This window comes from Tetrao urogallus, assembly GCF_951394365.1.
Source record: "Tetrao urogallus genome assembly, chromosome: 1".
Classification (NCBI taxonomy): Eukaryota; Metazoa; Chordata; class Aves; order Galliformes; family Phasianidae; genus Tetrao; species Tetrao urogallus.
The window spans coordinates 59,332,400-59,356,432 of NC_136813.1; the positions used below are offsets into that span (position 1 = coordinate 59,332,400).

At 42.6% G+C, this 24,033-nt stretch overlaps 1 protein-coding gene across 6 annotated transcripts in view; it reads right to left on the reverse strand.

Annotated features, from left to right (window-relative positions):
* Positions 1-2,310: 2,310 nt before the first annotated feature.
* Positions 2,311-24,033, reverse strand: part of LOC306948376 (LIM and senescent cell antigen-like-containing domain protein 1) — a gene marked incomplete at both ends in the record, with an annotated part of 67,138 nt that continues 45,415 nt past the window's right edge. For 2 of the 6 annotated variants that reach the window (XM_079538001.1, XM_079537999.1), the window contains 9 exons: positions 2,311-2,425; positions 3,222-3,297; positions 6,527-6,575; positions 7,762-7,854; positions 8,643-8,793; positions 9,831-9,980; positions 10,747-10,867; positions 13,110-13,176; positions 19,438-19,597. In XM_079538001.1, coding sequence (XP_079394127.1) covers positions 2,311-2,425; positions 3,222-3,297; positions 6,527-6,575; positions 7,762-7,854; positions 8,643-8,793; positions 9,831-9,980; positions 10,747-10,867; positions 13,110-13,176; positions 19,438-19,597 — 982 coding nt within the window. Of the gene's footprint in view, positions 2,426-2,818; positions 2,967-3,221; positions 3,298-6,526; positions 6,576-7,761; positions 7,855-8,642; positions 8,794-9,830; positions 9,981-10,746; positions 10,868-13,109; positions 13,177-19,437; positions 19,598-21,733; positions 21,916-24,033 lie in introns of those variants that run through there. The other 4 variants (XM_079538000.1, XM_079537998.1, XM_079537997.1 and 1 more) reach the window with 3 other exon arrangements.

A 24,033-nucleotide genomic window follows, 5' to 3' on the forward strand; every position in this document is an offset into this window, starting at 1 on the left:
CACACTTGCCTGGAGCAGATGTTTGGACTACCTGACAGTCCCTTCCTTCTGAAATCTTTATGGGATGCAACAGGCTTTGAAGCCCCAAGACAGCCTTGATGCTATTTGTGGGGTCTCAAACACACCTGTGTTAATGCCACAGAAACCACTGCCTTGCTGCTACTGCACATCGTGTTCACTATCAGTAACTTGAAGAAAGAGCAGAAAACATTGTGTTAGGGCCCCAGGACTGCCACAGAGCCCAGGGGAGACTGATGGCTACACACTGTGAGTGAGGTGTGGATGTAACCTTGCGAGGCAGAGCTTACTGTGCAGCCTCAAGTTAGGGATTGTTCCCTGCTCTCTCAGCAGTGAGGCTGTGCATATGGTCAGCATAATGTGGAAAAGCAAAACAAAACAAACACACTTGAACTGAATTACAATGTAAAGGAACCATTGTTGACTACTGATGGGCTGAATCCATGTCACAGTCCAAAATCTCAACAGTGTTACTATTACGCTTCTTACATACATTTTTGGGGGGGGAATTTTCAGTCATGAACACAGCAATGACTGCATTCTGCTCCTGAACTGTTATTGCATGGGATAACTGTATAAATCACGAAGTAAAAAATACCCTACCTAGCACTAAAGTGGAAGTCTGGGATGAAAGTTACACTACAGTGAAAAGAGTAGAGAGCAAAATCTGGGAGGAAGATGTGCTTTTGAACTTACTTTCTTTCAGAAAACCTGGTGACAGTGCCACTCAGAAAATATCCAGAAGAATCGAGCTGTTGGTTATGAAACAAATGATAATTTATTTTTTAAACCTAAAAACTAAAGTGCATTTCTAGGACAGGCAGATGTCTCCTCTAAGTCAGGAGAGTAAAAGAGTTTTACATAGATAGTCACAGGTAGAAGCATAGTGAAGGAAGGCTGCCTAAATGCTTTTCCACCCATCTCCAGTACTCACATAAAAGAGGTGATACAGGTTTTAATAACGTTAGCCTTTATTGATGACACTGGAAAGATGTTCCAAAGCATTTGTTTTTCCATAAACAGGAAAGAAAATTTTGCTTGCTATGAAGTAATTATATAAAAATTGTGTTTCTAATATGAAAAAAAAAAAAAAGGTTTGCATACTTGATAACAGTACCATCAAGAATTCCTAAGTAATGGTATTGTTGACAGAAAAGAGAAAAGCAAACTTTCATGGACAGAAGTCAACAGTATAAAGCAATCACAAGCACACTACAGTGAATTCTGACGATTTGTGAGCACAGTTCTTGAAGATGGCTGAAGAAACAGATCCCAGTAGGATCAAACTTCACATATTTACACTCACAGTGTAAAAGTAATATTGCCAGTTAACTCAAATACGCATTTTCATTGCTGTTCCAGAAGTCAGGGAAGCCTAGAAGCTAAACTTCAACCTCAGGTGTTCACACCCGAAGCAAAGTTCCTCTTGCATCCTGGATAATTAAGGCAAATTTTGTTATCTTTTGAAAATACCTCATACAGAGTATCTGCACAAAAATAAGAAAGAAAAATAAAACTATAGATATATATTGAATGGAACACTGTTACATATGGTCCGGCAGAATAAGGCACAAAAAGTAAATCAAAGGCAAAAGCTTATATAAAAGTTAATGTGTTATTCTGAATGGAATACAGCAAAATTCAAGTACATCTGAGTATCCTTGTTTCTTGCAGTGGGAATTAGACTTCATACAGACATTTCATGCTAAGGCTGATGTACAGAGATTCAGCGTTAAGTACAAACTATGGGAAGCAGGTCATTTGTACAGTGACTGCGTTTAGAAATGCGGTACTTTTCAAACCACCTTCAACAAGGCTCCTCAGTGGGACTATTGGACCTGAAATCTAAGCATTCTGTTTTCCGGGAAATGAGGTATGTTTGGTTTCTTGCCCAGGCCACGGGGAATTTTGTATGCATGCTTCATTGGCATGCCGATATTTTCATTAATATAAATGACACTGCATGCCCATAACGTTGGGCCTGTTTGCACAATGCGCTTTTGCAGGTACTCACAAGCATATTTTCTCAATCTAAAATTCCTCAGAGATTACTGTGCTCAATGGCCCTCTTGTATGGGTGCATGATCAGGGTCAGAAACCTCTCAGGTGAGTTGACAGAAGCGTGGTCTGTTTATCAACAAATCTGTATTTGTACGTGTACTCACAGAGAGAATGGAGAATTTCAAGATGAAAGGCACGCACTGTGATCTGTTGTCTGATTACAGCCTCAGAGTCCCTCCCGAGGAACAGATACAACATTTTCGTAAGGAAAGGGGAGAGCAGAAGAAGTCTTCACTTCCTTCCCACAGTTTCAGCTAATTTCTTCAGTCTTTTCTTCAGCTCTAGAGGAAACTTCTCATAGCACTTTTTGCAGACAGGCTTCATATCAAACTCCACAAATTTATTTCTAAAATGACATAGCAAGAAAACAAAGTCTTAGTGGAAGGGATCCTGAACAAAATAAAGGTTGTATTAAATGCATGCAGACAAAAAAAATGCAACTGCACTTTATACATAGGTATGAAATTACTTTCAGAAGCTTATACACATTGCAGACCGTGACTGAAATACTCTGAGTTATGCCCCATTTATAACTGTGTCTCTGAAAAAATCTTTCAAACTCAGCTGTATTGCTAAGCAAACTAAGCTTAAAATAATAACATAGCAGTATTTCAAGTTGCAGCTTTGTGAAAAATATTTGGCTGTGAAGCATGGACGCATGCAAAAACTGTAAGTAAAAGCATCTGTAGCACTGACCAAAGAAGAAAGGAGCACAGGTGGTGGTGAGAAGAAAAACAGTTTACAAACAGATGGGCTTTTTCTTTTTCTGCTTCTCTTTCTCCTTCGCTTCACGTTCCCGTTTGGCAAGGCGTCGCTTAAATTCGTCTGGCATTTTCTCATAGCAGTGTTTGCAGACAGGTTTTAGATCAATTTCAACAAACTTATCTCTTCAGAGTTAAAGGCGGAAAAAATAAAGGACGAAAAAGGACAAGAATTAAGAAGACTGAACTGAAGGAAGAACGGAACGGGCAGCTGAAAGAGATGTAAATCAGTAAATAGAGCAAGAAGAAGGCACAGGCACATTGTCTCAGTGTTGTTCCGACGGCTTTTGTACTGTAACAGTTAAACCTACAGCAACATCCAATATTGTAAAGAGAACCACTGATATGGTTTGAAGGCATCACACCTATGGACTGACTTACTTGAGCGTTAACTTAGTGTTGCAGGTTGAACAAGCAAAACAGTTCACACACCATGCCTTATTCAGAGCAGATACAACTAGAGCAAGGAAAAAAAAAAGAGTAAATCATTAGCATTACCAAAAAAAGTAACAGTTAAGCTCAAATGTTTGTGAAATGTGAAAAACAATCATTTGAATCTTGTAGCAAGCATTAAGGTCTGCAACAATAACGAGGCAAGACCTGGAAGGCACACCTGATTGTTGCACAGTGGGACTCAAGCCATGATAAAGCCGTCGCACAGAGGGCACGCAGCTCTGCTTTGGAGAGGAAGTGTCTTCTTTTTGTTCTGTACCTCAGTTTTCAGTTACTCCTCTCTTCCAGTATACCTTGGCACCTTTCCCTGCCAAATGTTGCTTCTGTTTCCAACCATAGATCAAGGATTCTGACTAAGGTTCTAAAGCTCCATGCGGAGCTCTTGGAACCGGTCCAGAGGAAGGCCACTAAAATGATCAGGGGGCTGAAGCACCTCTCCCACGAAGAAAGGTTGAGGGAACTGGGCTTGTTCAGCTAGAGAAGAGAAGGCTCTGGGGAGACCTCATTGTGGCCTTCCAATACTTGAAGGGAGTGCATAAATAGGAAAGGGAACGGCTTTTTACGAGGGTGGATAGTGACAGGACAAGGGGGAATGGTTTTAAACTGAGATGGGGGAGGTTTAAGTTAGATATTAGGAGGAAGTTTTTCACACAGAGGTCGGTGACGCACTGGAACAGGTTGCCCAAGGAGGCTGTGGATGCCCCATGCCTGCAGGCATTCAAGGCCAGGCTGGATGTGGCTCTGGGCAGCCTGGTCTGCTGGTTGGTGACCCTGCACATAGCAGCAGGGTTGAAACCAGATGATCGCTGTGGTCCTTCTCAACCCAGGCCATTCTAAGATGCTACAGTTCTATGACTCAGGACAATGTTCTTCTCTTACATTTAGTCAGCAGCAAACAGAACCAGAACTTTGTAAAGCCAAACTTCTTTTCCCACACTACGGGGCAATCACATCCACATATGCTTATATTTCTTCCGCTGCTTGCCAACATAATACCAGTCAAAGGAAAGTCTGCTTACAAGAGATCTCAATCAATAATGCAGTCTCTTAAAAAACTGCTGCCACAAGAGTTTGTTTCACCAGACAGAGAGGAAAAACAAAATTGGATACTCATCATTTGTGACAGCAGTGTCAAATTTGTGTGTAGAAATGAAAGAAGAAATGTAGAATAATTGAGGATGCACAATGAAAATAATTACTACTTCATATTCAGTTCAGTGATTGAAATGTACAATATCGAGAGTCAGATTATATGGCATGACATGACAACACACAGAGATGTGAAGATCAGACAAGGCTGCATTTACTCATTCACCCCAAGCCCCAGCTCTCTTCATTCAGGATCTCAGTGCAGAGGACAGCGCTTCTGGACTGTTGTTCTGCAGGTAGAGTCCAGTCCCAAAGTGTGGGGAAAGCACATTTCTGGAATGTAGGTCTCACCCTGTATTTACATGGCTGTGAACTACTTTATGGCTCCTTTCATGTAGCAGAGGCTTCCTCCCACTTCGAGAATGGCTTTGGCTTAGGTGAGGCTAAGATGTGTTACAGTGTTTACTTCAGGCACGTGTAGCTAGGAACAAAATAATGTGACTGCACGTGGAATGATTTGCCTTATGGCATTTTATCATTGATGATAGTCCAAAAAGCCTACAAAACAATCACTCCTCCTCAAAATTGAGGCGCTTCCAGTTATGGCTTCCCAGATCTTTTCAGGTACAATTCCTTCCTGGTTCTGTGAAATTATTATCAGCCTCTATTTTCAAAAGACAGGTGCCTGTGACAGATAGGTGAATATCTCCAGGAACCAAACTGAAACAATGGAAGGTAGGCACTTAAAAACAAAAAAATCCCTCACAAAGTCCACCTCAATTGTTCAGTATCTAAATATTTTCCCAAATCTAAGTCATGATCCCTAAATTCACTCGAGGAGATGCCTATGTGGTCATCCTCACAGTTGTACGTGTCCCTTTTGAAAGCTGGTGGGGACAGGAAGCCTCCTGTGCAAAGGCCTAAGAGATCATCCAGTCCAACCGTTCACCTATTCCCAATAGCTCCCACTAAACCATGTCCCTCAACACAACATCCAGCCTTTCCTTGAACACCCCCAGGCTCGGTGACTCCACCACCTCCCTGGGCAGTCCATTCCAGTGCCTGACCACCCTTTCTGAAAAGTAATACTTCCTAATGTCCAGCCTGAATCTCCCCTGCCGTAGCTTGAAGCCATTCCCTCTGGTCCTATCACTAATGACACGAGAGAAGAGGCCGACCCCCAGCTCACTACAACCTCCCTTCAGGAAGTTATAGAGAGCAATGAGGTCTCCCCTGAGCCTCCTCTTCTCCAGGCTGAACATTCCCAGCTCCTTCAGCCTCTCCTCATATGGCCTGTGTTCCAGACCCCTCACCAGCTTTGTTGCCCTCCTCTGAACACGTTCCAGGGCCTCAATATCTTTCTTGCAGTGAGGGGCCCAAAACTGGACACAGTACTCGAGGTGCGGCCTCACTAGTGCTGAATATAGGGGAACAATCACCTCTCTGCTCCTGCTTGCAACACTGTTTTTGATGCAAGCCAGGATGCCATTGGCCTTCTTGGCCACCTGGGCACACTGTCGGCTCATGTTCAGCCGAGCATCAATCAATACCCCCAGGTCCGTTTCCTCTACGCAGTCCTCCAGCCACACCATCCCAAGCCTGTAGCGTCACCTGCGGTTGTTGTAGCCGAAGTGCAGGACCCGGCATTTGGCCTTGTTGAAACTCATCCTATTGGCTTCAGCCCAGCTCTCCAGCCTGTCCAGATCCCACTGTAGGGCCTCGCTACCCCCAGGCAGATCCACGCTTCCAGCCAATTTGGTGTCATCTGCGAATTTACTGAGGGTGCACTCGATGCCCTCATCGAGGTCATCAATAAAGATATAGAAGAGGACAGGCCCCAGCACCGACCCCTGGGGAACACCACTCACGACCGGAATCTCTCAACATCCCTGGCCTTTGGTTATTACTAAAAGGTTTCCAGCTGACCACAGTTCTCTTTAGCTCCTGTTTGATCTTCCATCATCATGGAACACCTGCTGTAAGGTCTTCTTCCCCTTTGGCCTCTGACTAATCACATCTATTTGAGTTTCTTCCTTGTGCTTTAATGGGAGCAGTGAGGGATTCAACAAAGGACCTTCCTTCCACTTTTAGAAAGAACTTTCATCAAAACGTATCGTTAAGAAAAAAGCTAGAGAACTGCTTACCATCTCCTTCAATCACACGATTGCAATGGAAACACACATCACCAAACAGCTGAAGAGGAAGGAGAAGCAATGAATTTTTAATGTCATGATTTTATTGACAGTAATTTCTCAACTGCATTTCAATCACTTTCCTGTTTATTTCAGTTTAAATAAAGGAGAACGATGGCAAGTCTGATTTTGGTTTTCAATTCAATCTTGCATCATCTTATCATAAAAAGTCTTTATAATATTAAGGATGAAAACATTTCCTTACATCTCCTTGACCCTCTACGAATATGGTTTTGTTTTGCTGTTTCCCTCATTCTGAACGTTTGAAATTCAGCAATGCAGAGTCACACACACACTTTTAGTAACCATCCAGCTGAACATCTGTACATCCCTTCAACACACAGCTCCTGCCCGGTGTACTTTCTTGCTCTATCATGACTGCAGTGCTATTGCTAACAATGTCATGGCATTTATTGTCTGCAGGGATGCCAGCAATATTTCAATCACCTGCCCTTCGTCACTGACAGATTTAGGATCCATCTGTAATCAGCAGATGCCTTACAACTCCCACATGCAATCCTCCCTGATTTATCCAAGCAAAGATGTGTACGTGACACCTTGCACTTGGCTTCCACAGAAGAAAGGTCCATCCGTTATGGTGCTGGACTGCACAATCAAGGGAGTCTGGAGGCAAACGGTGCAACTCCATGTATCTCTTCTTTAAATGCACCTGGTCACTAGGTGGTGCCCTCTGACAAATTTTGTCTTTGTTGGTCTTCAGCAAGTGGATGACAGAGCTGCTTGATGCAGTCTATCTTAACACACAGTCAACTTCGAATTGCAGCTGTAAGGAAGGCCACGCTACACAAAGGCTTTGTGTTAAACCACAGCTCCTGAGTGGCAAATGGTCTTTATGTTCTTGGGAAAGCCTGAGTGTCATCAGCTGCTCTGATCTTAGAGGTGTGTAAAAGCTCGGAACGGCTCAACATAAGAAACCCTAAGCTTGAAGAACAACTACATTCTGATTAGCCCAGCTTTCCTTTATCAATTACCCACAGTTTTCTTTTTTCAATGCAAAACTTACCTATAGAGAAACCCATATAAACTGCCTGCAGTGGAACACCTACTAGTTAACTTTATACTCACAGGTGATCATAAGAAAACAATCTCTCTCACTTTCCATCTCCCATTCATAAAATCTGTTGGTGAGTTTAAAAATTACAGTTTTCAAAAACATGCAACCTTACCTGATTGTAGTGGGTTTCACAATAGGCCAGGCCTTTTCTCTCGTAATGACGATGACCCAGGAATGGCTTCTCACATTTTGCACAAACGAAATGCTATGAAGAAAATTAGGGATTTATTTTGGATTTCTTGTAAATAACGGTGGGTTTTTTTTGAGAAAGCAAACAAACAATCCCTACTGAACAGGACCAAAGCCTTCTGAGTCACTGCGCCATCTTGAAAATAAGAATTACCACTTGTTTTGTGCTTTAGATCACTAAAATAACATTCCTTTTACTGTCTTTCAACTTTTCAACCCAAAACTTCCAAAAAAGAAAAAAAAATGCACTGAGGTGGTTCTGATATGTTATTAATGACAGAATAAAGTCAGATCAAATAATTTTCACCACTGATACATCTTGTGAAGAAAGCACTTGCTGGAGGAGAATTTCACAACAAAGACTGCTTATCTTCATAACTTCAATGGAAGATTAAGGACTAAATCTTGCACATGGACTTGAAAAAGGAACTGTCACCTAAACTGCTTTAGAAATATTTACATGGCAAGTAAATGGAAACCACAGAAATATCACAATGCCCACTAGCATTACGTTTGTCACAGAACTTGACGGCCTTTCTGTATCTCCTGCTTCTCACTTGATGACATTTTCCCCTACATGGACCTTGCAATGCTTCCTTGGACTACTGATTTTAGCTCCGCATGCAGAAGACTTTTCTCAGTGGAAGATCAGACACAAGAAGGTTGAAAATGGGATTAGGAGATGCATTTGCTGACCACTGCTGCATACTTTTCTAATCCTTTCATGGAAACTGATCGAGGACATTCCAGTCAAGTAAGTTAACATTTACATTTGTGAAAGACAACGTGTCAGCTGATGTTTACCTCCACGTGCCACTGTTTGCCCATAGCATTCACCACACGTCCTTCAATTGGTCTTCTACATGCTCCACAGATGGGGACGCCCATTTTGTCATGGCAGGGTAAACAATATAATTCTCCCTTCAGCTCACGAGCATCAGCAGTAAGTTCCTTCCTGTTCAGAAATTCATTAATTGAGAGCATGAAGAAAGGAACCGAACAAGTTCAACTCAAGAGCTTCTGCAGAGATCATTTAATTTTGAGCACTTGTTTTAGGAACTGTATTTCTACTACAATAATGTATTCAGCAGCATCAAATATGCCAGTTCAATATGATTATTTTTTTAAACAAGACTGATGGATTCCACAGAAAACTAAGGAAAGCCTGCTATGCAGGATGCATCAAATCTCTCTGAAAATAGCTACTGAACTTTTTTCACACAGTTAGAAAGCTGTAGTCATGCCTGGCTTGCATTCTGCCTCTCTTCGCACCAGTATCTTTCTTGGATTTACATAAATGTAACTGAAAGGAAAATGTACTCCCCTGCATTTTCTCCATGATATCAAACAGCAGAGAAAGAATAACATAAGCTGACAATAGCACTGGCACAATACTACTGTTGTTTTTCAAATCAGCCTCTGCTATGATCCTGAAATGATAGCTTCCTTTGCAGTACAAAATAAACAACAAATAACGTGTGCTACATCCTACAATGCCCCCTGATCCACGCATCAGTGGGGGATGTAGAAACATGCAGCTACGTATTCCGCAGCTGCAGAAGCTGACAAAATGAGGTGAGAGAAAGCTTAAAAGAAAAGCATACTCTGGGCAACTCAAATGAAAAGAAAGAACATAGGCAAGGTAATGACTGAAGCAGCCCAAAAAGACCACCTTTCTACCCTTTATAGCAGAAAAATAATGTCAATGACTTTGCTGCCATAAGCAAGTTTGTGCCCACATTTCCTATTTTCTAAGAGACTCTGTGCTGCACATTACAGTCTTTCCTCACTTCCCAACAGATCACCCGCTGTTTGAATGCAAGGTCCAATTCTACCACCCCAGGAGACGTAACCAGACACGTATCTAGTAGCAAGGCACTCAGAACTCATCCCTTTTGCCTGCTGTACAGGACTGGTTTCCACTTTAACATGGAAGTGGGGAAACAAATAAAACCAGCATTCTCCTGTTTTCTCACGTGGAACTCAAGTTACCCGCAGTTTGCACAGTTGAAATGATCAGGGTGATAGGGATCATTTTTGAAAATGAGGGGCTGCTCGTCAATAATGGCGTGGCACTTCTGGCAAATGTACTTTCCCAGGCCTCTGGCTTTTTCCCTGTTATGGCAGGGACGGCAGAGATGTCTGCAACGACATAAAAGAAGACAGGTAAGTACCAGCACCTGTTACTAGGTAAAAAATAGAAATCAAGCATCTAATAGAAACTCATTTCTACCAGTTCTTTTGTGGAGTAGAAGAAAGGCTTTAAAACAACTTCTTTGGTAGGCAAAGCCAAGTTCAGAAGAAGGCATATTACTTTCTGTCACCACAGAAGTATCGTTTGTTCAATTCCTTTCAATTTCATGCTTTACCCTCAAACTCGTAAACATTTAGATTGGAAGCTGGATGACAAAACTGGCCCCAACTCTGTAAATAACTATGTGTATCACATTAAAAGTATGAAATCAATGGCTACATAGTCTACTTTAAAAAATCCATGAAGGATCCCACTGAAGTGAGAGCATTCATTAATGAATAGGGTGATAAACTGGACTCAAATTGGGAACCCATGCTGGAAAAAGAAACACCTATTTAAAAATGACAATCCTTCTGCATCTGATTCATTTCTAAGTGTCTATCACAGTATCCTACCGATCCTGAAACACCACCAGGCACAACACACACACTTGACATCCGGTGAAGAAGTAGGTCAGTAGTTAATATTCTATGTGCATATTTTAAGATATCCACTCTCAGTTTTATGATGCATTCTTAGAACTTCTTCTCATAAAAGACACTACAGTTACTCCATCCCAGCAGGAAAGCTGTAGGAACCATAACCTCTACATCCCCCCCAGCTTTCATTTCACTTTCCTCATGATCAGTGACAGAAGGAAGGGTGAAGACCCACCTGCCAGCATTCTTGACAAATCCAATATCTGCCAATACTTGTTGGCAGATATCACAGCAGAAGCATTCCGGATGCCAACTGTTGTTCATAGCTTTAATAACACGGCCAATAATGAACTCACCTGTAGGAAATACAGTAACAGGATGTAAAATACCATGCTACACAAAGTTAAAAGAAGCCTGCAACTAAATCATAGAATTCCATAATCATTTTTGCTTCTCTCTTCTACCAGAAAAGGATATTTTGGAACTGTCCTTGACACAGTGTTGACTTCTACTCCGCTGTGTCTATAATCAAGCCTTGAAAGGGCTCCAAATTCAAAGCACAACAGAACTGAGTTTGAGTGGCCTTGACCCTACTGCAAGAAAACTGGAGTCAAAGTACAAAGATACAGTAGGAGAATGCACTTACTAAACAGTAAATCCAACACACACACCCATTTCTGATCTATCGCATAGTCCTGTCCTGGTAGTTTTCTCACTTTTCCAGTGCCTCCCATTTCATATTCTCTACTGCACAGCCATGCCAAGCGTGCACATGCAGCCATGGCCCCTGAGCAGTGCAAACACTGCCTAAGACATGTCAAGAGCTCAGCTTCCTGGTGCTGTGAAAGGCTGAATCCTGGCTCTAAAGAGCCTACTAATCAAACAGCTGTCAAAGAGAAGCCATCAGGCAGATAACAGATACCAACGAAATGAAGTCTAGCATGCAAGTCTGGGGCATGCTATTCATTCCCATGAAGTCATAGCTTTTCAAGAATAAAATTGGATGCTCTCTAGAAGCGTAGGGAAAGCTTGAGGCATCAGTGCTGACAACAACCCTGTTGATTTTGGCTACTCTTACTAAATTCAAAAACTGGAAAAGCCCAGTTCCAGGCCGGATCCATGCAGTGCTGCAGGAAAGTGAGCAGTGACCTGGAAGGCAGCCCAGCCAGCCAGTCACACCCTCCAGCAAATTCACTTTCTTTTAACTCATCCGTTGGAACAAGTCAGTACATAAAACTGATGAGATTTTAAGAGAGTTGGTGCTATAAGGACTCAGAGCAGAAGCAACAGAAACTAATGGGCTGTGGCAGCTGGGCAGGAAAAGTCCTGAAGATACATGGTGTAGCTCCTCCATTAACTTGCCAGAGCCCAGAACAGTTTCTGGTCTCTCTGAGTGCCGCAGAGGTGAAGTTCCCTCTGCCAAACTCACCAAAGGGAAGCTAGGAGCAGATCAGTGACAGGAGCAGATCAGCAACAGGAGAGGAACAGAGCTCTGCCATGTATGGACAATGCTGGTATGCAGGAAGAGCTGTGCTTTGTGTTTCAAGGGGTTAGAAAGGAGGATTCACAAAAGTCCTTTCCAGGCCAAGAGCAGTAAAGGGAAAGGGGAAGCTGTGGCACACAAGAGCAGGAAGAGAACAAAGAAGGGAGACTGCAGAGTAACTGGAGGAACACAAAGGTCCCTCACGCTTGGGAAGTGACTGGACTGTAGAAGGAACAAAGCAGTTCCTTCTGGTTTGTCACACACTTCAAGTTCACTCAGATATCACCACTGAGCTCTTCCTCTTCCCCTGCTTGTTCAAATCTGCAGCTGTAAATCCGAAGGTCCAGAACATCTGCTTCCCATCCTTCCAGCATCCAACCACACCCTCTGCACAAGGGAAAGGACTTCCTAAGTGAAAGTTGTAGCAGCTTGCCCAGGTGCCTCAGAAAAATAAGAGCTTCCATACCTGATCAAGCAAGGGTACAGCAATGACTTCTCAACCCTGACCAAGCAAAATGTCTCACACACAGAAAATATGGTGTAAAAGAAAACTTGCATTTGATTACAGTGTAGCAGACATGCAAGCATTTACTCAATAGCAGCAAATAAAACGCAGACCTCAGTGTTACACAGGGTAGACAACAGATGCTGAAGACTTAAAGGAATTTGTGTCAAAAATAGAAAGCTGGTGATATCACTAGATGATAAAGACTGCCTCTGCTTCTATAGAGGAGGACAGCATGGATAGGTTACAGTGGTCAAAACAAATTAAGAGTTGCGAGAGGGTTTCAGCTGCATGAGAAGGAACACGTGAGTACATGCATGTGGATGCAGAAAATCAGGAGCTCATGAATGGGCTGCTCATTGACTCACTGGATGAACAGTTCAACTACTCATGCAAATAATGCAACCTTTTTTTTTTTAAACCTACTGTTTGATGACCTTTAGGAAAAGCAGCTCCCTAAGTTCACTGAAGTTCATTCTGAAAGTTCCTCTGCTTTGTGGGGCCATCTCCCAGAGGAGATACAACAGGGCTGTACATCTTCCCCCGGCAACATATGTTGACTTCCCATTTGTGATCAGTGTGAAATATTTCACCTGAATGTAAAACTTACCACACTGATGGCAGCAAGGGGCAAAAAGCATTTGAAAATCATGTTCGCAGTACTTCCTCCCTTCAAACTGCAAATGGAAAACAAGGCAAGAGAGGTTAGGAGCATGCCCTTGACATAAATACTGTCACACAGCAGGTTGTTTTCACAAGCAACTGAATAGTAGAGGATAAGGAGCTGCACTATAAGCAAACCTGACCGTGTGCTAGAAAAACAGGCATGAAATTCACCCACCTTAATTCAGATACTGTTGTTAATACAACACCGTTCCTTTAATATTGCTGAGAGTGTAACCCACCTTCTTTTATATCACCACAGACGCCTGAATTTTGAGAGACTAACGAAAATCTGATGCAGACAGAATTCTATGCAGGAAATTAGCTTTTGAAAACTTTTCCTGGGGGGAAGCATTTTCCCTGAACCCATTTGATCCCTTCCTCACTCTGTGTTTCCTGTAAGACTGGCCCAGCACACTGGAGGAAGTAAGTCTAGGGGAAGGAAGAACACCCAGGGACAGAAACTTTGCAATTCATGGAGCACTGCGGGCAAAACACAAAAAGAAATCATGCCTTTCCTTCACAGTGTTTGTTTGAGGAAATTTTAAAGAACAAAATTCTCTGAATCGGCTGGAATAAGGAGCTGATCTGAAGTGATTTAGAGCTGAATTTTCTCAGAGCTTAGAGAAGTTCAGTTGCAGGTCATGCTCATACAGGAAAAGAAAAAAACCATCTGGAAAAAAAATTGTATGGCACTGCACTAGCAATCTAACTGAGGAATATGTAAGAACATGTAGACAAGTATGTCCTAAAGCAATGGGAAATGTTTAGATACCTTCAGGCACATCACTGGTACACACATATGCCAGCCAGCATGTTAAAACCAGACAGATAATATTAGATATGTTTGGATTTGAATGTCTTAAGTTAAAAAAACCTGGAAAGAAGCACAGCAGGAAAATCCCACTCCTTTCTTTGTACTGAATCTAACACAAAACAAAGCAAATAGCGTAACATATGACCCACAAATTAAGTTTTGATGCATGGATAGAAAATACAGCCATATATATCCTTTTGCACTCTGAAATTTCAAGGATCAAATAAAACATAAGTACAGTAATACAGTGCAATATACAGAACCACTGGCAGGATTTCATGCAGCCACCATCACCACTTTGAAATCACTGAAAATGTAAGATCAGAAACTTAATTGTTGTGCCCAGCCTGAATCTCACACAAGGATCAGAAAGATGCATGCTGCATGGTCTCCTTCCAGAAGCCTATTCTAGCAATTCATCAAGGGCTTTTAATACTCTAAAACAGATGACTTTTTAATTGGAAGTATTGTTTGTGTTGTTCTTTGTTGTTTTTTTTTTTTTTTAATTAAGAGACAGAGGACTATTAGTGTCTCAAAGAGTAATGGTAACTATTAGTTCATTGAGAACTGTGCTTGCTTCCTGCCAAATGTAATTCTTTTTAATCTGAAAAAAAAAACCACCACCAGAAAGCTTCCAGCCTTGTGTAAACAGCTGGTACATTGGGAGATGCACATGTTTGCTTGGATTTCAGAGCCACAAATTGATCTGGGCAGACAAAACAGGTTTCTGTCAGGCAGGTTGGTTACTATTTGCTTTTGTTTCTATTTTCAATATTCTTGGCTTGTTTGTGCAGCATTTGTGGGTGATCCAGCAGCTTCTTCATTAGAGAAAGTCTTAAATTTTTGAGACAAATGACACAGCATAGATTTTAACAGCAAGATCATTGGACTGTTGTATGGTGGAGGTCCGTTAATTCTATGGTTCTGCATAGGACACTCCACCACAACATTACCTCCAGCTGATTTCCACATCTTTACTAACCTATAATTTGGAAAGACTTGCACAGAACCCGATTATTTTACAGATGCTTCCTCTAGGGTAGTTTCTGGTAAAGCTCAATTAAAGAACACACTCCAGATTGAAATGGAATAGAAATAAATGTGAGAAGTTCACTGCAGCTGCACTTTCCTTTTATTCTGTTACAGATTATTAGAAACATAAAAACAAAAAGGTAGCTTCATAAGGATTTTGTTGCATTTCTTCTACTGTGGGATGCGCGTCTCTAAACCCTTCCATCTTCCCTCCCCCAGCACAGCACAGAGGAGGCTGGCGTTTTTCTGAAACAGTGCAGAGAGATGCCCAAGGGCTCCTGGGAGGCTCATAAGGGTCTCAAAAGGGTTTTTAACAAATGGCTGTGCTACAAGTAGTATTCACCTCTGTTTGAAAGCAAGGTGCCCACAGTTCCCACTGGGAAGGACCTCTAGGGAGGTCTATTTCTGAAGTCCAGAGTAGCAAGGTCTTGTGAAAAAGCCCACTGAGTAATTGCAATGGGGCAAACCAGTCCCTCTGGGCAAGGTGCCACCAAAGCTGCCCATGCAAATGGGCTGTTATTCCACTGTCAGTACTGGACCGTGCACTGCTGTCTGTTATAAAACTCTCTGATGGCAACTGCAGAGAAAGCAGCCTTCTGTTGCATTCTGCAGAGATACCAGCTTTGCTTCCTGAGTAGCCTAACCGGTTCTGCCTCACCACGGTGGAGCAGAGCATGAAAACTTATGGCAGCACTTGAGTGCAAATGTGATAAGCGGTTTAATGACTAACTGGGGAAACTCTGCAATGCTTGCGATAGGCACAGGAAGAATATTTAAACTCCCCAAGTCTTTTCCAAGAAACTCTAGCTTAGCTGAACTGGGCACAGAATAAACATCATCTAATGCAGGGCTAACAACAATGCATGTGTTTACCCACGGGGAACCTGCTCAGAAAAACACATGACCTGTCCACATCCCCACATGCATCTTTTTAAAGCGTTCATTAAGCCAGTCCAAGGAAGATATCTTTTCTTCCTTAGAACCATAGAATATCCTGAATCATAGAATCATAGAATCGCAAGGTTGGAAACGACCTGCAAGATCATCTAGTCCAACCACAATTGGAATTGAGAGGGGCCCACAAGGATCACTAAGTCCATCTCCTGGCTCCACACAGGACCACCCAAAAATCAGACCCTTTGTTTTAGAGTGCTGTCCAAACGTTCCTTGAACTCTGGCAGCTCGGGGCCGTGACCACTGCCCTGGGCAGCCTGTTCTATGCCCACTCCCCCTCAGTCTCCTCTGCTCTGGGCTTAAGAAACCAAGGGGTCTCAGCTGCTCCTCACACATCTTGCCCTACAGACCCTTCCCCATCTCTGTAACCCTTCTTTGGATACTCTCTAATAGTTTTATGTCCATTTTATGCTGTGTGCCCAAAACTGCACACAGTAATCTAAGTGAGACCGCACTAGCACTGAGTAGAGTGAGCGACTGCCCTCTTCAGTCACTATTTCCTCACAGAGATAACAGATCACCTCAGTTACTCATTGCCAGCCATCTCCTGACCATTGGCCAACCTAAGCTTATCCTTTATCTGCTTAGGGCTGTTCCTGTTCCTCTCTCTCCCCTAAAGGCTCTCAGCTGGTATATTCCCAACTCACATGCTGAGGTGCTAAACCACACTGCATGAAAGAAGAGCAAGCTTGCCTCCACTTCTCCATGAGCAACACAAAAACTGTGCCAAGGTTTCCACTGCAATCTCAGGACCACTTCAGTGCTAAGTGAAAGCTGTGAAGGCAGCATGGAATATCTGGAGAGTGCAGAGGACTCTGTCAAACATTTCTAACCTGCCCAAAAGGCACAGGGGCTAGCACAGTGTGGATATTCACTCTGTAGAAGACATCAAGCACAAGCGCCAATATAAATGTGGGTGGAAGGCTGGGTAATATTTATGAACCATCTTCTGATGCTTGTCAGAGCACTTACAGAGACTGGAAAGTACCTCTCTTCAACAGCAGCAGATAGACTTGCTGATGTAGGGAGAAACTGCAAGACCTTGTGGTAGACATTAGAAGGACTTGAGGCAGAAAAATGGCCTGAAGTTCAAGCCACACATAAGTCTTTGGGTATTCTCTTAGTCTTGATAATCACTTTTTTTTAACTTAAACTTTCCACTTTCTGTGTAACATTTCTCAAGAACAAAGTCACTGCAAACCTCAACCTAACCTGAAAAAAAAATAATTAGCAATTTAAACAAAAACATATCTAATAAGTACACCAGCCTTCTTTTATTCCCAAAACAACCACTGAGTGTTCACTTCTGACTTAACGAATACAAATGTTAACAATGTAACTAAAAACCATCAGATTGCTTGCCCCTGCCAAATAGGTCACACAGCTATGGTCATTGATGAGCAACAGAAAGGTTGTAACATTCCTAGACCAGGTGCTAACCTAAGACTTTCTTTCCATTGCAGCCCACCTCTATCTGTGCTCTAGGAGGTACAGGTTGCCTCAAAAGACCATTCCACTTTCTGAAAGAGGTCCGTGGATTGTCCCACTGTTATTTGAGAGTCAGAAAAATGATGAACAAAGTGCTCATTATTTAGAGAAAATACATTTTATTCTTTTAAGACAGTTTTATCAACAGATATTTTACTTTTAAAACGTATGTATCATTTCATATTTGACTCAGGTCTTAACATGTCACGGCAGACTCTTCACCCTGCCTGCAAGCAGGGAGCAACTCATAGAATACTAACAATAATAATGCAAGGTGTAAGTATCTAAGGGGTGTTTTGTTTTGTCTTTCCTTAACTGCTACTGTTTTGCAGCCCACCTTTTGATGTGTCATGGACCACTGCTGGTTCATTTTGCCACAAATCGTTCAACACTATCTCTACTGCACTGAGAAACCTTTTGATCCTCAAGCAAGGTGAGAGAAAGCAAGACCAGGAATCCCCTTTGCCAGCCTCCTTTTCCAATTAACACTCCTCGCCCAGTCTCCTTCTCCAAACCATACAGTACAATTAAAAACACCACTGTGAAAAATGAAATGTGCTCCTGACACAATGATGGCACTGCATGTGAAGTGGGTTAGAACAGGATTTTCAGAAGCAACTAAACATTTGACAATTTTGAGAACTCTGCCTTTAATCTGTTTGAACCTCAGCTAGCCATCCACAAGCTTCAGGTAATAATAATGATAAAACCCTGTCTCCCATGATCTACCCTTCCTTACACCTAGGGTTAAAGAAAGGTGAGTGGGGTATATTAAATGCTGGGTTTACCTGACTCAGGTATCATCTGATTTTGGCTGTCAACACACCTCAATCTCAGCACACTGGCTTACAGGTCATCTCTACAAACAGTATTTCAGAAGCTGTGCAGGCCTCACTCACTCACTCACTCACTCAGCAATAAACCTCCTAAAGACTGCAGGATGCTGGGATTTCCCTTTGATGACTCTCTTCTAAGAAGAATGTTTTTCCTGTATTTCTGATACAATATACAGTCTATAGATTTTAAGGAAAAAAAAAACACGCACAGGGAGAGAAATCTCCAAGAGTTCTTTTCTCAGCCCTAATAACACTAAGTTACACACTTAAACAAGGTTATACACACTGATATACTTCAAACAGGCACATAAACATTTCTTCTTTCTTCTCCCCTATACCAGGCAGAGTCTTACAGGCTCAGCAGTGTAGAGCAATTGGTTGTGGAGCAGAGAACTAGAAGCTGAAAAGGTTAAGGTTTTTCATATGAAAATGGTAACTCAAACACACACTCTGGGGGACAGTTATACATATGTTTTTGAACTAAAACTCTAACCTGGCATGATTAATTTTGGCCTTAGTTTTGTCAAAATATTGGAGAACATATGGCACAAAGCAAATAATTTTACATTTTTGTTTTAAACCCCTGTGTGTTTTTCTTGTCTATTCCCTTCTCTTCCACCACACACACTGGCAGCCGCTACCACTACGCCAAATGCCAAATCAACCCTGCAAGCTGGCTGGCACAAGCACCCTACAATACTGGCACGGGCTTCCTTTTCAGGGGGATTCTCTCTGAAACCCTGTGGCACATCCAAGCATCCCTATTTAGCAGCTGAGGACCCTGTCTACCCCAGCCATGTCAGCAACAGGGTGTCCTGACTATCAGTGCACCAATCCATTTCATTACATTTAAATCAAACAACAGCACTTTGTATGGGGATCTTCACCTCTCATCCCAAAAAAAAAATCATCAGAGCTTTATAATATCTTAAAATCAATCAGCAATGGAGAAGTATTGCTGCTGTGAAAAGAGAGGATGCGAATCAGTGCAAAATAAGCAAGAACACAAAAGGAACACAGTCCATGAGTGGAATCACAGAATCACAGAATCATAATCTTTTGGAACAGGCATAATCTTTTGGAACTCCATTTCTTCAACAACACTTGCTAAAGTATCGATTAGTCTGTAGTTACTTCTCCCAGCTTACCTCATAGAAGAGCCCTTCAGGAAACTGCTGGAAGCACTGGGCACACACGAAGCACTGCTCGTGGTACAGCTCACCATTGCTGTTGACAATTTTCTCTGCTGGTGCAAAGCCCCCTCTGCAGCGCTCACAGATGGCATTTGCGAGTGCGTTTGCCATGTTGCTGTACAGAAACAAGAAACAGAAAGAAAATGAGCCCCAAAGGCAGTACAACTGATTCTGGCTCTCTATTTGTTTCCAAAGCCAATGGCATCAGCCTTATGCTAGGCTGCCCACTGAAAACTTTTCCGTGAACTCAATGACTTGTGGTGCTCCCTTAGAAATAAAACTGTTGTTTCCCTCTGGCTCCAAACACTTTGGAAATAACAACCCCACAATGTGCTCTAATAACTACTGATTATTGTCACAGATGAATTTGCTGTCTCTTTATGATGAGAAAAGGCAGGTAATTCAAAGAACTAATATAAAAGTCATCGAACACATTTGAATTACAGAAAATAAGGGCAAATGTTAGCAATAATTGAGGACTTCACACTAGAAAATATAAATGTTAATTCTGAAATAATTCATAATTCTAGAATATGAGAATTATAGAATATGAGCATATAACAACATTAATTCAAAAGCTATAAGCAAGCAATGTGGAAGAGTTTAAAATATTTTGTCTGGCAGATTACTGAAAACCACAGCAGGTAAACAATCAAATCTGTAAAATCACTTCAAGCCATATACAACTTGTAGAAATAATAAAGTCATAGGATTTTTGGTTGGTTTGTTAGGGTTCATCTCCATAAAAGCAGATCATAGCACCCCAGCACCAGACCAAGGACAAGGAGAAGGTGGGAATGCTCTAGCTGCAGAGCTGGGGTGCTCCATCACGACTCAGGTACAGGGCAACACAAACTGGTGATGAAAAAAAAAAAAGAAAAGCTCAAAAAGCAATCTTGATTACTTCTCAAAGGCATGTGACCATAGAATGAGTGTGGAAATATCAGGGGGATTGCAACTTCATTAGGATTGTGTTCACTTATGCAACGGTCAGTACAGCTGTCTTACACTTAAGGCTCTAGTACCAAAAAAGGGTCACTTATTTGTCCTTTGCAAGTGCCTTCTTACTAATACTTGGGTTCTCAAAGCTATGCCTTTCAGGGTTATTTCTCTGCCCTAATATCACTTGATAGCAGAGAGCAAATACAGGACAATGGTCTAGTTTCATACAATCTGACCACAACTGACAAAAGCACTGTCTGGACAATTACTGGGACATTATTTTACATACAGGCACAGATTTGGATATCTCCTGCTGCATTTGCCAGTGTGGAGCGCTGGGTCCTGTGTAAGATGCCAAGACTTGCCCTCTGAGCGGATAACACCTCTTGGCTCCCTTCAGGCTTGACAGGAATTGAATTCAGTCCTTGCACAACATTCGAGTTAGCAAGTATACACCTACCACATAGCTCCAAAAAGAATGTGCTTTATCTATTGCTTACACTGTACCACAGAAGAGCCCTACACAAGGTCACATCCGACCAGTTATTATTAGCTGTATCTTTTTTTTCTCTCTCAGGAGCACTTTGCAGAAGACAACTCTGCCATCAAAATACTCACTGTCCTTACAGCAAAACAGTGAGTGGCCAAATTTCATGAAGGAGGTCAGACTGAGGAACAGTCTATTTCACACTTAAGAGATCAACATATTGAGAAGCGGCAGTGATTGTATGTATAAAGTGTAGTTAAGCATACAGTTAGCCAATGGGCTACACGGATTACAGATGTTTTCTGCAGGGGGAAAAAAGCCAGACACTTCACCCATCCTGAGTTAATCTGAATGAGCAGTAATCGCAACATAAACCATGAGCCTCACCATCACCTCACCAGTTCCTGATTATTAAGGATGTTAAACTTATAAGTTATTTAATGCTAAGTGCTGTCAGAGAAAAAATGTAATCCAAGTAAAAACACGTATGTAAAAACAGTGATGCATGCAACAGTCCTCCATTAGTGAAAGAGTCTGCACGTTTGCCCAAAACAAGCAAACAATCTGAAGTCAGAGACTACTTGGCAAATACCAACCCTGCTTCAAACCCCAATAAAAACTTCTGACGCAATTACTGATTAAGTTCACGGCACCAGCTCAAATTTTAGTTGATGATTACAACTGGCAACGTATCAAGCACAGAACTGTGGTAAAGGCTGCCTTAGAGTATGGCTTACAGAGCCCAGACGGTAAAAAACACAGCGACGGTATGCCAGTAATGTCACTGCAGTTACAGCCCAGAGCTGAACAGCGCGGACTTACAATTTTGCGTAGAAGTCACAAAACTCTTTGTAGAGTTTAATGTCACTGTGCCTACGCTGCAGTTTCGACACTGGTTTCTCGCCTTCATTTCCCGCCGAGTTGTAGGCATTGTGAGAGACCCTGTGAGCGATCTCTTCATCCTCTGGTATCGCGTAGGGGTGACCTCTATGGTGGAAGTCCATGTTTCTCTAGCTGCTATCACGGGTATATATATTCTGTGCTTATATCGCGAGGGAGCTGGAGGCAAAGGCAGCAGAACAATGTGCCGGGCTTCCCCTTGTTCCTAAACGAAGTGACTGACTTTCAGCAGCTCTGTGTCATTGAGCCAGAGCTACCCAGCGCCCTGCCAGAGCTTCAAGTTAAAAGCTGGGCTGCGGAGGAGCACATTCCAGCACCGGGCTGTCATGCACACCCAGATGCTGGAAAGGGGCTTTGCTGCTGGCTGCTGATGGAGAAATCCTCTTGGGCCCGGAGAGCTGTTTTGTGAGCAACCTATGTGAGCCAACATGAACCTCAGCAAACCTGTCCACAGCTCCTGTCTGCTGAGGGGATGGAGGCGGATTCCAACACCGCTTTGTCATGAGCTAACCAGCATGAAGAGGAGGCTTCTGTCATTAGGTAAATATTGTTTCATGCTTGGATATAATAATTACACTGTAAAAATGCCCTTTAATGCTCCACTTATATCTTCTAAGTCATATACATTGCATTTATCTACAGGCATCTTCCTTCTTGTCAGCACTTCACAGAAAGCATAGATACAGAGGGACAGTTTGTTTTCTGTTTTGCCTCACAGGCTGTTAACTGAAGTGGCAAGTATGCTATAACAGGCAGCAGATGAAGGAACTGAAATGGAGCTCGATTTTCAGCACTGTGCTGTGTTCAGAACAATCACCTAACACAAGGATGCCCCATATATTCAAATGCTGAAGTAAGAAAGCAAGACCAGGAAGAAAGAAGCAAGAGTGAAAATTAATCATTCCTTCACCACAGAAAATCCTCCCAATGTTGCAATTATTTTATAGTTACACTCTCTTCAAAAATCTATCTTGCATTCCTTTCTGGGAATGGTATCACCACTTGCAGGTTTGTCCTCCTGCAAGCTCCACCTTGCTTGGGACAGGCAGCTTCCAGGAACATGTAACATCAAACAAAACCAAAAAGGGCTTCTGGAAAACAGTCCTGGGTAACTACCTTTTGCATGAAATGAACACAGCTTTGTTAGCAACCGATCAGGCAGCAAAGGCACATGCATTTTGTGCTCGTGACACACAGCATGCTGGTATCCAGAGAAGTTTCAGGGAGCAAAAGAAAGTGCAAAAGGACAGGAAGAAGGCTAGAGGGAACAAGCAGAGAAATCAGAAATAGAAGATAACAAAGGATGTGTCAGAAATCCCAGTCAAGGCTACTACTTGTTCATACATTTCCAGCACCTAAAAAAACTAAGAAATTCACTCTTGAGCCTTGAGTGAGCTCTGGACCACATGCCTCAGCACTGGCTGGAGTAACTGAGTGCCCAGCAGAGGACATGCTGCTCTCAGCACAAACCTGTGCTCACAAATCGCTGTCTTCCCATGGCCTGGCCAATGCAATGCTACAGATTTTCTTCTGGAAAGCAAAACCAAATAAGCCAGATTTCAGAAATGGGTTTGCTCAGGGGTCTTCCTTTAACCCCCCTTGGTGGCTTCCAAGCAAGGCTGTTCCTGTGTGTCAGAAGACATCACGGCAGGTGGGGCCAAGGAAGCACGACCTGTGTGTTTATGCACCTGCAGGTCTGATTATCCATCTCAGAATCACTGAGAGCTGCAGGTTTTAACAGGCCAAGGAGGCTGGAGCTCAAGCCCTATATTTATCTGCTGTGGGACAAGCTCTAGAGGAAGCAGTGCTTGGGTCATAGCTACAGGCCATGATGTCCTTGCTGGAGCACCGCTGCAGGAAGCAGTGCTGGAGAGAAAGGCTTCTCCTCCTACTGTAGCACCCATTTCTTCTGTGCTCACTGAGGTGCCTGCTGGCACGAGCAGACTTGTTCTGCAGACCTCTGGCACTGCTGCTAACGGAGTTACTCCTGACTCCTTCCCTGTGAGGGAATAAAAAAGCTTGCCAGGAAGCTTAAAAAGGGCCTTCCGGCTACCAAAACAAAACACAATTTCTACAGGGATAGTCTGGTAATCCACAAATGCAGAGTAGCTGATCATCCTTCTCTCTTTTTTTTTTTTTTGTCACTTTGCTGCTATGATCTACACCAGGCTAAGACCTTTTGTATCTTCACCAGTAGCTCAGCGTAACCCTAAGGTGCCATG